The sequence below is a fragment of the Zootoca vivipara genome, chromosome Z1 (genome assembly GCF_965207765.1).
Source record: "Zootoca vivipara chromosome Z1, rZooViv2.hap1.1, whole genome shotgun sequence".
Classification (NCBI taxonomy): domain Eukaryota; kingdom Metazoa; phylum Chordata; class Lepidosauria; order Squamata; family Lacertidae; genus Zootoca; species Zootoca vivipara.
Window position 1 is genome coordinate 54,475,762 of NC_142583.1, and position 15,569 is coordinate 54,491,330.

The 15,569-nt window shown below is 45.5% G+C and overlaps 1 protein-coding gene across 4 annotated transcripts in view; it reads left to right on the forward strand.

Annotated features, from left to right (window-relative positions):
• Positions 1 to 303: 303 nt before the first annotated feature.
• The window catches only part of PPP3CA (protein phosphatase 3 catalytic subunit alpha), a 191,127-nt gene continuing 175,861 nt past the window's right edge, over positions 304 to 15,569 (forward strand). For all 4 annotated transcript variants that reach the window (XM_035112121.3, XM_035112125.3, XM_035112124.3 and 1 more), the window contains exon 1: positions 304 to 595. In XM_035112121.3, the coding sequence (XP_034968012.1) occupies positions 538 to 595 (58 nt within the window). In that variant the 5' untranslated portion in view covers positions 304 to 537. The remainder of the gene's footprint in view (positions 596 to 15,569) is intronic.

The following is a 15,569-nucleotide window of genomic DNA, read 5'->3' on the forward strand; positions in this document are numbered from 1 at the left end:
GCGGCAGCAGGAGGAGTCGGAGCAGCAGCGGCAGCAGCACTTCGTCTTCCCCGGCGCCGTGTGGACTGCTGCGTGGTTTTCTGTGTGTGTTTTTCTTCAGCCGCGCGCTTAATCTTCCGGCTTCGCTGCCCCCACCCCGCGCCTTTTAATTCCTCGCCGCCTTCGACTGCGTTTTCTCTCTTCAGCACCCACCCCCACCCTTCGGCCACTAATTCTAATAAAAGAGAGGCGTGATTGACATAAAGAGGGGGCAAGGAGAAAAAATCCGGAGGAGGGAGGAGGAGCGGTGCAAGCAGCAGCAGCAGCAGCACCGGGAAAAAGAGAAGGAGCGAGCGAACGAGCGAGAGCAGCAGGCGGAGCAAGGCGTGAAGTTGAACCGCAGCCGAGGCGACCGGGAGCCGGAGGGACGTCGTTTGCGCGGCCGCCTTTGGTGCTGCTGCAGCCGCTGTCGCCGCCGCCGCCTTCAGCTTTGTGTCTGGTGAGGGAGAAGCGAGTCGAGCCTCGGCTGCCTTCCTCCTCCTCCAGGCGACGCTGGAAATGTCTGAACACAAGGCGCTGGATCCGAAGTTGTCGACGACGGAGAGGGTGGTGAAAGGTGAGCGGAGAGCCCGTGGCTTGCGGGCAGCCCAGGGTGGGGGGTGGGGAGCCCCTCTGAAGGGGGAGAGGGGGTCGCGGGCGGAGGACCCTGCCTGGCGGGAGATTCTCGTATTCACACGCACACACGTCTCTGCGCTTTCGCGAGGGGAAAGAGAAAGGGAGGCTGGCTTGGCGCGGGCTGCCTGTCTCTTTAGCGGGGCTGCGGTTGCCAAATGGGCAAGGCGGGGCGGGGGGGCGGGGGAGGAAGGAGTGCGCGCGCGGGGAGGGTGGCGGCGGTAGAAATAGGAAGCGAGTACCCGGCGATGGGGATGGTGGAAGGGGCTGCGTATGCGGCGCGGCACTATGGACTAGTAACGTAGGCGATTGCAGCGGGGGCGCAATTTTCCTTTTATTTGAATTAATCCCCCACTCTGTAGATCTCGACGTCTCTATTCTAATGGCACTCCAGCTGCTCCTTTCTCTCTCTCTCTTGTTATATTGCAGCAATTTCCCTCCCTCCTTTGGAGTGCTTGCACGGGGCTCGCGAGAGGCAAATCGTGGGGTGGGGGGTGGAGAGACTGTTGGGGTGTGGAAGGAAAACCCTCGGCTTCCTCCTCCTTTGCAGCTGGAAGCCCCGGAGAGGAGTGTGGGACACACGCACACACGCACACACACACACACACACACACAGCATGTCCCCCTTCCCTTTCTCTCCGTCGCCCCCACCTCTATTCCTTGGGGGCATTTCCACCTTCCCTCCGCCCACCTCGGTGTGGGTGGCCCTCTTGGAAGCCTCTTCTGCTGGCTCCGAGCGGGATCCCTCCTCCCTGAAACGTATTTCAGCTCCCCCCCCCCGCCTGTAGAAATATGCCTCTCCCTCTCTCTATGTGTATCTTCAGGTTTTGACAGCTGGGTTTGTCTTCTCTCCCTCTCCCCCCCTCCCCAAATCTCCCGCACCCACCCCCTTGACACAGCTGTTTTCCTTTCCTCCCATTACCATACTGCTTGATGCAGATAACCTAGAGATAGCAGTTGATTGGTTGGGGTAGGGGGAGAAGGAAGGAAGGAAGGAAGGAAGGAAATGGTGGTGGTGGGTTCTTCCCTTTCTATTGGCTGTCCCTTTTGGCCCACTTCTCTGTCCTTCCCTTGCAAGCAGAGAATTCCACCTGTATGTGTACAGCCATTTCCTCCTCCCCTTTGTCTTTTTTCTCTTAGCCAATGCTGGTATGGTAACAGGCAAGCTTACTTACTGCAGCAGGAATCTTTGAGCGATGCCATCCTATCACTAGCGGGATCCATTCCTTTCATGGATGAGGATTGCAGATGGATTTGTCTAGAATCTAACTATTGGGATTTAAGAAATGAGTGCAGATGTGCAGCCAGGGCAAGCCCTCTAGCAAAGCATTACATTGTTTCCACCACCATTTTTTGTTTCCCTTCCTGCACTCTGCACAACCCCTGGTAAATTGGCTTGGCTAGATGTGAAGTTATCTTGCAGACATATTTGGCTACTGTGTCCATGTTTCTCTATGAATGTGTGCGTAACTTTATAGGTTTCAAAAACCCATGCATTTAATTTTTGAAATGCTATGTTCAAGATGCATGATTTCTTTTTCAACATCCATTGAAATCCTCATATAAAAAAAAAGCCACTGAAGAATGTGTGGGTTTTCTCTCTTGCACACATGCATTCACATGCACACTGTGGAAAAGGCTAAATATGGTTGTGCAAAAGATGCTAGTGTGTGTAATTTACCAATACAGTATTAGCCATGTTTATCCAGAAATCCACACTAATTTAGTTGCATTGACTGCCAATAAAATATGCATAGGATTCCTGCCCTACATTCTGAACCAAAACTTGGAATATCATGTCCTAATAATTTCACTGGGCTTCTTTTGTTACAAATGTTAAATTGTTGAATTATTACAAGTTCAATTGTACAGGATTGTCACCAAGGGCCCAATCCACTTCCTACTAAGATCAATAGCAGCATCCCTGTTGGCATTAATGAGGCAGGATTACATCTTTGAAGGCTGCAGTTCCTAAACACATCCATTGAAACTGGTGGCATTCATCCAAGGAAACAAACATACATGCTGCTGGGTTGTAAGAGTATGTTTGAGTGTGTAAGCATGTTTTTATAGGACCAATGGCTTAAAAAACTCTTATTAAAATGCAAACCCTTAAAGCCTTTTTTTTAAAAAAAGGAAAGCTGGATCTATTTATTGCTGATTTTTGTTGTAAAATCAAAGAGGCCTGGGCTGGAAATAGCATTGGTTAAATGAGCCCCATTTCAACATGCATGTGTTTACTTGCGAATCAGTGGAAATATTAGCTAAAAACATTGGTGTAAAGTTGCTTTGTATTTTCATACTGATATTGAACCAAGTTCTCCAAGGGCCTATCCTTACATATTGGTAGGCACCATACACACACAAGGCAGAGGTTTCAGTGGGCTTGAGGGATCCCAAAGGTTTGCAGAAGTTTCTTTTTTCCCCTTAAGAAAAGCAACTGTGAGGGGAAACCCCAATGGAGCTGTGGGCACAGAATGCTAGCCGGTTGTGTGGGTGGGTGGGGGATGTGGAATGGAGTGTTCAGGGTGCCTAGAAGAGGCCTTGGCTGGCTGGCTGGAAGGAAACCTGAGTAGGAGCAGTTCACACTGTAATATTTTGTTACAGTTCCCACTTGTAATCATCTATACATTATTATATTACAATTTGAGTGAAGGAGAACATTTTGTGCTATGCCACCTTAGGCTCTAATCCTGTACGCATTTATGTGGGAGTTAACCTGGTTAAACTCTGGAGGTATTTACTTCTGAGTAAACATTCTTTGCCTTGTACCGCGAGACTGCATACTTGCCCAAGAGCAAAGCCATTGAACTTGATGGAACGTTTTGTGGTATCACAATAAGTAAATTTAAAACCCTGTGCCTGTAACATGGTTCCAGCATTGCATATAAGTGCAGCAGAAGCTGTATAAATCTTGGGAGTTGGATGTGGAAGCAGAGACTTCTGAAGTGTTGTGGAGGATTCCCTGCAGCTCTAGAAGGAATTTTGAGTAGGAGTTATTGGTCAAGAAATTTGATTAAATTGATTTGTTATCTCTGAATATGGGCTGCACTCAGATTTGGCTTTCGGTCAATTTAAGTGCAAATGATAAAATACTAAGGCTTCCAGTTCTAATACACACTTATCTGAAGCAATCTGTTCCTACTTTGGTAGAGCTTGCTTCTGAGTAAGTTACTGTATTTTTTGCTCCATAAGAGGCACCTGACCATGAGACGCACTTAGTTTTTAGAGGAGGAAAACAAGAAAAAAAATATTCTGAATCAAGTGTTGTACTAAACTATTTAATAAACAACCGGTCCCGCCGCCACCTCTCGCTGGGGCAGCCACAAGAGGCGCGGTTGGGAGAGAGGCCTGAAAGGGTTGCTTTCAGGGGGCTTCTTCCTCCCCTGCCCCTTTGCCGCTGTTGGCGGTTGCGGCGGAGGAAGGAGCAGCCCCAAAGGGCTGCTTTTGGGCTGCTCATTGCTCCGCCATCACTGGGAGCCATGGCTCCTGCGGCAGAGGCATCCCTCCGCTTGCAACTGCAGCTGAGGGATCCCACTGCCGTCCAGTGCCTTCGCTCCCTAAGACGCACAGACATTTCCCCCTCCCTTTCTAGGAGGGAAAACGTGCGTCTTATGGAGCGAAAAATACGGTATATACAGGATTGGCCTACAATTGTAAATAAAGTAATATGGCAAGGCCTCTGAATATGGGCTGCACTCAGATTTGGCTTTCGGTCAATTTAAGTGCAAATGATAAAATACTAAGGCTTCCAGTTCTAATACACACTTATCTGAAGCAATCTGTTCCTACTTTGGTAGAGCTTGCTTCTGAGTAAGTTACTGTATTTTTTGCTCCATAAGAGGCACCTGACCATGAGACGCACTTAGTTTTTAGAGGAGGAAAACAAGAAAAAAAATATTCTGAATCAAGTGTTGTACTAAACTATTTAATAAACAACCGGTCCCGCCGCCACCTCTCGCTGGGGCAGCCACAAGAGGCGCGGTTGGGAGAGAGGCCTGAAAGGGTTGCTTTCAGGGGGCTTCTTCCTCCCCTGCCCCTTTGCCGCTGTTGGCGGTTGCGGCGGAGGAAGGAGCAGCCCCAAAGGGCTGCTTTTGGGCTGCTCATTGCTCCGCCATCACTGGGAGCCATGGCTCCTGCGGCAGAGGCATCCCTCCGCTTGCAACTGCAGCTGAGGGATCCCACTGCCGTCCAGTGCCTTCGCTCCCTAAGACGCACAGACATTTCCCCCTCCCTTTCTAGGAGGGAAAACGTGCGTCTTATGGAGCGAAAAATACGGTATATACAGGATTGGCCTACAATTGTAAATAAAGTAATATGGCAAGGCCTCTTGCATTTATTTTCCAGATTAGGAAAAGTGAACTCTGAACAGGGGAGTTCAGAGGGGAGTGAACTCTGGAAAGGGGAGCATTTTACATAAAGGTTCTTGTTTCATTGGGCTCCTTACATTCATGCCACATCAGCAAACACAAGGCTTGCAATTCTGCCAATAATTTTTCCTACAACAGAAATGCATTGAGTTTGCCATAATTCGTTAACCAGGCGAACCTTACTATCTATTTGGGCCATGTAGAGCCTATATTCCTGTAAAAATAATTCATGAAAACCTAGCCTGCATACTTGCTTGAGAGTAACATCCACTGAATTTGATGGGATTTACTTCTGAGTAAATGTTAGGATTAGGCTGAGTAGCACAGGCTATAACTTGGCATAGATTAAGTTGTATTTCACATATTTGTTCAGCTGGTCTGATGGAGGTCACGATGACACATGTCAACATTTTACCAATAAGATATGAAATGATTTAACCAATGTTTATTTTATTAAGTGTTTGAAAATAATTTAAGTTGTTAAATATGGAACCTGGAGGAAATGGATACTAAGGCTTAAAATGAATATGAAGCAGAACAGACCTCATTTTGTTAAATGGTATTTTTCCTGCACTGATACAAAAATGAAGATGCATTGTAGAAAGAAATAATTTGTTTGCCCAGTTGTAATATATTAGTAGTTCAATAACCTCTACATCTTGCTGGTCTGAAACTCCTATCAGCTCCAGATAGCATGGTCAGCAGTCAGGGAAGATTGAAACAGTAGTCCAACAACATCTGGAGGGCACCCCATTGCCTACCTCTGTAACATAGTATGTAATATAGTAGCAATATATGTAACTGTTCAATTAGAATCCTGAATTCTCTACTTGGAAAATATTTTGTACAGCTTAATCCCATCACATTTACTTAAAAGTACGTCCCATTTTGTTCAGTGGTACTTGCAGCCAAGTTAGTGAAGATCTGATCGATGCCTTTTCCCTCTCTTTGGAAATGTTGAGCATCTGGCTCTGAATACTTTCAAATATTTTAAAATTACACAACTTCCAGGTTATTTTGGTTACCCTCAGGCAAGTTTCATCTGTTTGGTTTTGTGATTCTTAGCTAAGAAATCTTGGGGGGGGGGCATATCTGGATTGAATATAAAATGGGTCAATGAAAAATTCTCACGACACCTGGTTTTGTATTAAGGACATTTATTTGGGAATAAAATTCCTTTGTGAGCAATACATATCTTAGCTTTGATTCATTCTCTTGGCTATCTCAGAAAGAAAAACAGGCCAGGAATTTGCCTGACGGCAGAGAAAGAGAAGCAGGGAAGAGGTAGCGTGTTAAGATACTGCTAATTTTGATAGGTCACAGTTACCTAGAAGAAGACTGGAGGCTTTTTTGTTATAAGAATTTAGTTTTCAATATAACTCATAGGTTGATGCTGTTATATAATTACATGTTGGGTTTGCAGTTTACTTCAGTGCCATGCAACATAGACAATAGGCATGGTGAACAGCTTGTATGGGGTTGACAGAGGCTGGACCAGGCATAGGCAAACTCGGCCCTCCAGATGTTTGGGGACTACAACTCCCACCATCCCTAGCTAACAGGACCAGTGGTCCGGGATGATGGGAGTTGTAGTCCCAAAGCATATGGAGGGCTGAGTTTGCCTATGGCTGTGCTGGACCATACTGATGGGCAACAGCTCTCCAGTTTTTCCTGGCCTTCCCTAGAGATACCAGGAAGTACACCTGGGTCCTTGTGCATGCAACACAAGTTACTGAGTGATATCTTAAACCTGGGCTGGGGGGAACGTGTGGTCTTCCAGATGTTGCTGATCTTCCTTGTGTATATTCTGTGCTGGCTTGAATTGGTGGGAGTTGGAGGAGGGCCAAGGGTACTTCATTTCTTGAAAGCAGTACATACGTTTTTCTTAGTTACATCCTGGGGTTGGAAATGGGGGTGGGGCAGGGGAAAGGATGGAACAAATGCTCTATTGGCTTTCAGACAAGCTGATAGATCAGGGGTCAGCAAACTTTTTCAGCATGGGGCCGGTCCACTGTCCCTCAGACCTTGTGGGGGGCCGGACTATATTTTGAAAAAAAATATGAATGAATTCATATGCCCCACAAATAACCCAGATATGCATTTTTAATAAAAGGACACATTCTATTCATGTAAAAACACCAGGCAAGCCCCACAAATAACCCAGAGATGCATTTTAAATAAAAGGACGCAATCTACTCATGTAAAAACATGCTGATTTCCGGACCTTCCGCGGGCCGGATTTAGAAGGTGATTGGGCTGCATCTGGCCCCCGGGCCTTAGTTTGGGAACCCCTGTGATAGATGCTCATGATCTGAAAGGGTAGGGCCGTAGCTCTACTTTGCCTGCATGTCGGGGTAGGACTGGGATTGCCCCTTGCCTGAAACCCCAGAGAGCGGCTGCCACTAAGTGTAAACAGTACTGAACTAGATGAACCAGTGGTCTGTTTCGGTATGAGCCAGCTTCCTATGCTCAGCAATCCCAAGTGAAATGGTGTCTCCGAAATGGCAGTACTAGAATACACGTGTTAAGGAGGAAGCGAAAGAAGGCTGGTCATGGGACATGCTGTTTCTTGTAAGGACATTTACTTTACAACTAACACTTTGTACAAGAACAAAGGTGGCTTAAGTAATTTTTGAAGGGGAAACAATATTTTAAAAATGAAGAAGACACCTTCAGAATCAGATTTGACATAATCATTATTTTTCCGCTGCTTTTGAAATAATTCACCTATCATTATGTGAGAGCCTTAAAACACACACACACACACACACACTCACACACTCACACACTCACACACTCATAGCTGCAGTCACTTCCCCCCCTAGAATTGGAAGGGATGCCAAGGGTCATCTAGTCCAGGCATCCCCAAACTGCGGCCCTCCAGATGTTTTGGCCTGCAACTCCCATGATCCCTAGCTAACAGGACCAGTGGTCAGGGATGATGGGAATTGTAGTCCAAAACATCTGGTGAGCCGATGTTTGGGGATGCCTGATCTAGTCCAACCCACTGCAATGCAGGAATTCCCAACTAAAGCTGACAGATGGCCTATCCAACCTCACCACTTCCCAAGGGAGTCAAACAGCTCCTATTGTCAGAAAGTTTCCTGATGTTTAGTCTGAATCACCTTTATTGTAACTTGAAGCCATTGATTTGAGTCTTACCCTACAGAGCAGGAGAAAACAAGCTTGCTCCACCCTCCATGTTAAAACCCATAATATATTTGAAGATATTTGTATGCTTCTACTCTTCACACTCAGCCTGTCCACAGCACATTTCTCTAGTCACATTAATCTTCTTGGGATCTACCAGCAATTGGGATGAGGCAGTAGAGGGCATTAGTACAGTGGTACCTCTACTTACGAATTTAATGCATTCCGAATGCACATTTGTAAGTCGAAAAAAATTGTAAGTCGAATCCCATAGGAATGCATTGGGAGAAAAAATACATAAGTTGAAGCAACCCTATCTAAAAATTCGTAAGTAGAAAAAATCCTATCTAAACTGCATCCAAGATGGCGGACGGAGCTCCATTCGTAAGTAGAAACATTCGTAAGTAGAGTTATTCATAAGTAGAGGTACCACTACGGCTCTGCTGTGAGCTTATGATTGGTGTTGGGGTGGGGAAGGCAAAGGTAAGACCCACTCTTTAAAACACTTGGGCACCCAATAGCTAGCAATTTAAGGGAGCTCAGTGGTGTAGAGCACATGCTTTGTGGAGAAAAGGTCACAGATTCAATCCCTGGTGTCTCCATGTAGAGCGGGGACAGGCTCCCTGTCTGAAACCTGGTGAATCCTCTGTTGGTTGGTGTAGGCAATACAGAGGAGGATGGACCTATTGTCTGACTTCGTAAAAAACTTCCTATGTTTTCAATCCTTCTCCAGAGCTTTCTATGTATTTTATGTTGGTCGGCCTTTCAAAACACTAACAGCTGTTCATTGGTTTGTGTGCCTGCGTGAATTCAGATACTCTGGAAGCCGAAGGTTTTTGAGCTAATACGACTTTCCCCAAGGGTGTCTGTATTTGCATGTCATGGTAAGTCATGATTTACCATGGAAATCATGCCTCATTGGCTCCTCCCAACTGGCACATGGAGGACTCAAACTAACATGCCCAGGCTTGGCATTGTGCCCAATTCAGGGATTATGGCTTGTTTCACTCCAAGCAAATCATGATGGTATGCCAAAGAAAAATGTCTTACCTTATGGAGTGAAGCAAACCACAGCACCTGGTTTGGATGTGATGGTGAGCCAGGGAGTGTGGTTTGTTTCCCTTGCATGCTAGCAGATGAGCAAAGTGGATGCGATTTGATTGTATGTGGTAATCCGTGGTGAATGTGCTAAAGGCGATATTGTGGAAATAGTCGTACATGCCTAGAGTGTAGTGGTGGCAGTGGAGCTTTCCAATAAAGACTGATGGCTTCATAAAGCACACTGAAAGAATGAGAGTATGAAATAAACTTCACAGAGAAGTGAGCTGTCCCTCCTGGGTTTCTGAGCACCACCACCATTCAAACTGCAAAGGTCTGTTGGGGTGCATGACTCATATAGCTATCCAGGTTGCACTAATGGAATGGGCCTGGGAAGCATGTCACTATTTCATACAACTTTGTTCCAACTCTTATGTAATGAGTAGTTGGCACATTAATATGTGTCACCGGGTGACTCATTATTAGGAGCCAACGTATTATAGCAGTTGAAGCCCTCTGTGAAGGAGATACCTGGATTTCTGGGCGGTAGATCAAGAAGACCAGCTTATTCTGTACATTACAAAGAGAGCTGCCTGGCCCCTCACCATCATAGTAAGATGCAAAATTTATTTTAAGAAACTTTGTGCAGAACTGCTACAATGTTTTGCATTCCCAAGGACACAGAAAATAATTGTTCTAAAAGCACAGAAGAGTCATTTTGGGGACAGGTTTTAAATAACTGCTGGGTGTTGGATTCTCACCCTCCAACCACATGCATGTTCACTTGGAACTTAATCCCAAATATTTCAATGGGACTCCCTAATAAGTGCGCCTGTATTAATTGTCCACTGCTGTTGGGATCCTGTGCAAGGGATTATCAGGGTTAAAATGTTGCTCATTGTCTCAACAAAAGTGCAAGAAAGGACCAGTCAACAGAATGCATGGAACAGGGAGTTGAGGATTTAAATGTGTCCTGAGAGACATTTACAGTCCCTGGTTCATCTGTGTGCAGGGCTGGCTCTAGGCAGAGTCCTGGTGGTGCTGGGCCGGTAGGCCGGGTGCTGCACAGCCGCGCGGAAGCCATGCTGCACCCTGCGAGGGCGGGAGCGCCGGAGCGATCTCCGCCCCTCAGCGCCAGGGTGCGCGACCTGCTTGAGACTGCCCTGTCCGTGTGTGCAGTATCTTCTATAACTCCCACACTTATTTCTATTGGTATGATAACACACAAAGTTTTGACTGAATTGAAGTTACTGGGAAAACCAGGCTCCAGTGTATCTGAGTTCATTCCTCCCTGCCCCCCGACTAGCAGGTAAACTGCCTTTCTGTAGTGAAAGTAGCATCTGTTCTAGAGCCAAATAGCCTGAATCCTTTTTTCACCATATTTCTTAAATAAAACTGATGCAAGTAATTTTCAGTCAAAGGGAAATCTCAAATGGAATGCTCAGTTATAGGGAAGAGGAGGAGGAGGAGGAGGAGGAGGAGGAGGAGGAGGAGGAGGAGGAGGAGGAGGAGTTTGGACTTGATATCCTGCCTTTCATTCCCCTTAAGGAGTCTCAAAGTGGTTAACAATCTCCTTTCCCTTCCTCCCCCACAACAAACACTCTGTGAGGTGAGTGGGGCTGAGAGACTTCAAAGAAGTGTGACTAGCCCAAGGTCTCCCAGCAGCTGCAGGTGGAGGAGCGGGGAAGTGAACCCGGTTCACCAGATTATGAGTTCACCGCTCTTAACCACTACACCATGCTGGGAATGCATGTGCCCTAGAGCAAAGGTGGCTAACCAGTAATTTTTGTCTGTCTTCACAAGACCCCACTGATTTTGGCAGTGGCGGCAGAAATAAATAAATAAATTTGATATAGTACTGAGTGAAGCACCTTGATAGGGATAGAATCCCCTACCAACCCCCCCCCCCCCGCCTGTGGAAGGGGTGATAGTACAGATCAGCTGAGGAGGGGGTGCTGCATTTGTTGGTGGCATTGAAGTGTGTGGCCAGCCATGCTCACTGCTGCTATGTAGCTTCTACAGGATTGCCAAAGGATGAATGTAGCCCTTGGGACAAAAAGATGTTAGCCACTCCTGCCCTAGAGCAGTGTTTCCTAAACTTGGGTCTCCAGCTGCTTTTGGACTACAACTCCCATCACGCCCAGCTAGCAAAACCCAGTGGTCAGGGATGATGGGAACTGTAGTCTGAAAAAGCAGCTGGAGAACCAAGTTTGGGAAACACTGTCCTAGATAATGCATAGAAGAGTATTGAAAAGTTACTTTTAAAAAACGCATAGTGAAACAGACGACCCCCTAAAAATGATAATAGTTGCTGTTATGAGCACTTGCTAGGGCTGTGGCTTTCAGACCTTAAACCCTCGGGGAGCCCTTTCTGTATTGAAGTCTGCTAAGGAATTGCTACGTGCTATAGCATGGATGTCCTTGTGTGTGTTATCAGTGTGCACAAAGCACAGGCCAGTTGAGCCTCATTGTTGCCCTCTGAGAACTGTTGTGGCAACCTAACATTCTCTTGTGGCTGCAGGGGACTATTGCTAGTGTTAGGTAAGTTGTCCTCAAGGGAAGCTGGTATGTCGTCATTGGGTTTTTTTACTGAGGAACTTCTGATAGTCTTCCAAGGAACCACAGTGTGAGTTCCTCCCTGTCCTCTCCCACTGTGCCTTCATTGAGCAAGGGGTTAAGAGTGCAATACTTTCTCTCAGGCTGTCTATTGTAGTGAGCTATATGGTCTTCCTTGTATTAACCACTGGGCAGCAGCTATAATAAATGAGTGCAATTCAGCTGAAAGTTAGGCATGTTGAAATCCTTTAAACTTCGGCATCAGAGTGGAGCACTTGTTTTAATACCCACGCCGTCATCGTCTTCTTTGGCGATCACTTGTAGCCGAGTAAGATTGTCTTCCATAAACACGATTTTAACAATGGGTCCGTAAGTGACTGTGGAGGCCAGTTCTGGATCCACAGGTCGTTCCACAGTGGGGACATTGGTTTCCAGGTGGGAGTTAATCACGGTGTGGATTTGCCAACCGTGCCTTCCTCTTAGCACGTTTCTCCCTTGCGTCCTGAGATCGAGTTTCTTCAAAGCCCATGACACCTTTGGTAAAGGCTGTTCTCCAACTGGAGCGCTCGCAGGCCAGTGTTTCCCAGTTGTCAGTGTTTATACTACATTTTTAAAGATTTGCCTTGAGACAAGTAAAATAAAAAAATTCCTTCAGTAGCACCTTAAAGACCAACTAAGTTTTTATTTTGGTATGAGCTTTCGTGTGCATGCACACTTCTTCAGATACCACCCCCACCCCCTCCCCACCCCTTCTCTACATAAGTGCCTGGGGACTCCTATTTCACTGTATCTGAAGAAGTGTGCATGCACACGAAAGCTCATACCAAAATAAAAAACTTAGTTGGTCTTTAAGGTGCTACTGAAGGAATTTTTTTATTTTACTTCGACCCAGACCAACACGGCTACCTACCTGCCTTGAGACAGTCTTTAAACCTCTTTTGTTGACCACCAGCATTATGCTTTCCATTTTTAAGTTTGGAATAGAGTAGTTGCTTTGGAAGACGATCATCAGGTATCCACACAACATGACCAGTCCAACGAAGTTGATGTTGAAGAATCATTGCTTCAACACTGGTGATCTTTGCTTCTTCCAGTACACTGATATTAGTTCGCCTATCTTCCTGAGTGATGTGTAAAAAATTTTGGAGACACGGTTGATGGAATCTTTCGAGGAGTTGGAGATGGCGTTTATAGGTGGTCCATGTTTCACAAGCATATAGTAAGGTTGGTAGTACAATAGCTTTGTAAACAAGCACTTTGGTTTCCCTGCGAATGTCCCGGTCCTCAAACACTCTGCACTTCAATCAGGAGAAAGCCACACTCGCAGAGCTCAGGCGATGCTGGATTTTGGCATCAATGTTGGCCCTTGTGGAAAGGTAACTGCCTAGGTAGAAGTGACCAACATTTTCCAACGTTACGCCACTGAGTTGGATTTGTGGCGCTGCAGAGGGGTTATTTTGTACTTGTTGGTGCAGCACTTTGTTTTTTTTTGGATGTTGCCATGATCCTATACTTTGTTGATGGGAAACTCCCCACCGGAGTAGAAATCATATATCAAACAGATGGAAAGCTCTTCAATCTGAACAGGCTGAAAGGAAAAAGTAAGGTTACCATAACTTCTGTCATAGAGCTTCAGTATGCTGATGACAACGTAGTGTGCGCACGCTCAGAGGATGACCTCCAAACCATCCTAAATATCTTTGCAGAATACCCACGTATAACCACATTCAATACCCATAGTGGGAGCTTAACTGGCATTTATTTATTTATTGCAGTTGTTAGTTGCTTTGTTAAAAACAAATATATGTCTCGGAGTGACTTAACAAACAAAACTGCAAGTAGATATAAATCGGTTACAAGCCTTAAACAAACAAACAAACATATTCATAATACAAAACTCCTAAAATGTTCATTCTGCAATAGAGACTAACTTAACCATAAAAATGCGCTTCATTTATCTTTAGCTGTTTGTATAGCACTTTCCAATGCATGCAGTGATTTACAACTCCCTCCATTGTTTTTGCTACAGTCCTTGATGGTAGCAGGAGTTGACTTGAGAGACCATGTCTGGCTATATGTATGGTACTTACGACAGACTAGGCGCAGGGGTCAGCAACCTTTTTCAGCTGTGGGCCAGTCCACGGTCCCTCAGACCATGTGGTGGACCGGACTATATATATTTTTTTGGGGGGGTGAACGAATTCCCATGCCCCACAAATAACCCAGAGATGCATTTTAAATAAAAGGACACATTCTACTCATGTAAAAACACGCTGATTCCCGGACTGTCCGTGGGCCGGATTGAGAAGGTGATTGGGCCGGATTGAGAAGGTGATTGGGCCGGATCTGGCCCACGGGCCTTAGGCTGCCTACCCCTGGACTAGGGATCTGTACTTGGGATTCTCACAGTTGCAATAGGCAAGCAGTCATCTATGCCACTAATGGCCCTAATGCTTGTTTCTGCTTTGCTAGAGCCTTTTGCAGAAAGTTGGTGCCCTGCATGCTCCCATGTACTTAGCTGAAGCACAAGCAGATATAGCTTATTTATATTTGGAAGCCACCCCCATAACATGATTTTCTGGGCAAGGGCAAATGCTGTTTCTTCCAGCTGTACCAGGGAAGCCCAAACAGTCAGTTACTTGCCTTTAAGGCCAATCTAGCATTTCAGTATCCTCATGGGTGATGGCTTCATGCCCAGGATGTAATGTCTAGCATGGATTCCCCTTGTGTACATGGGGTGTTTTCTACCAGTGAGAAATATTAGGCACTTGGTTTTTTAAATTATCTGTTGTCCACAGGACTACAGCTAGTTCACCCCTTGACCATGAAATTGCCTTGCATTAAAAGGCCAAGATGATGTCCAGAAAAAAAGAGAGAAAAAGAATAATGCAGTCAAAAAGGAAGGGTTGCTGAACTGTCGCTATCCTCCATGTTAGCCAAATTACACAACTTATATTATCAAAGCAAAGACTTTGCATGGAGTTCAGTGGGCTGCTGTGAAGTTACGAAGCTTCGATGGGTTCCTGATAATACTGAAGCCACTGCAAATTTCATTTCAGTTCAGTGCCATTTTTTCAGTTCATTTTTGAGAGCTGCAGTGCTTAAGAGCAGCTTTGCTTAACTTTTTTTTTTAAAAAAAGAATGTTTATGCCATTTTGTACAAATGAACAATGGTAAGGGGGCACCATATTGGCTTAATGCCTCTTTTTGTGAGATGTTGGATTGAGGGAAGCTGAATTTAGATCAACAAGCATCTGTGTGTTTGCCTCCTTTAAAAAAGGCGTTTGTTTTTGTTTTTTGCTTATTGCCAATGAAGAAATACAGACGTGCTGTGCATAATATTCTAATGCTGGATGGTTCTCTTGCCACTGCCAAGAGTCACAAGACAGCTTCTTATCTGATGATAAATAATATGCTTGCTAGAGAAGTGCACGATGATTTGGAGCAAAGACTGGATGCTGTGAGATAAGCTACAGTAACAAGGCTCTTAAACTCCTGTGTGAGTTGCTTAAGTGGTTTGTGCCCCTGTTTTGGTGACCATTAAGCTGTAAAATTGAAGGTATTTCACGCTGTTTCTATAAAGCAGAAAAGTAGGACTCTTGGCGAACAGCGTTTGTTGAACCAAAGTTGAGTGTAAAATTCACATTTTATTGAACTAGGTCTGGGGATGAGAGTGGGGATTTGTTGCAAAAACGTTAGTTGGCATCAAAAAGTGGCCGTTGTTGGTGATCATTTCAAAGGGAAAATTGATGCTCTTCCTATTGAAGAAAAAGAGTCCTCTTTCTGAATTGTCGTGACGTTGTG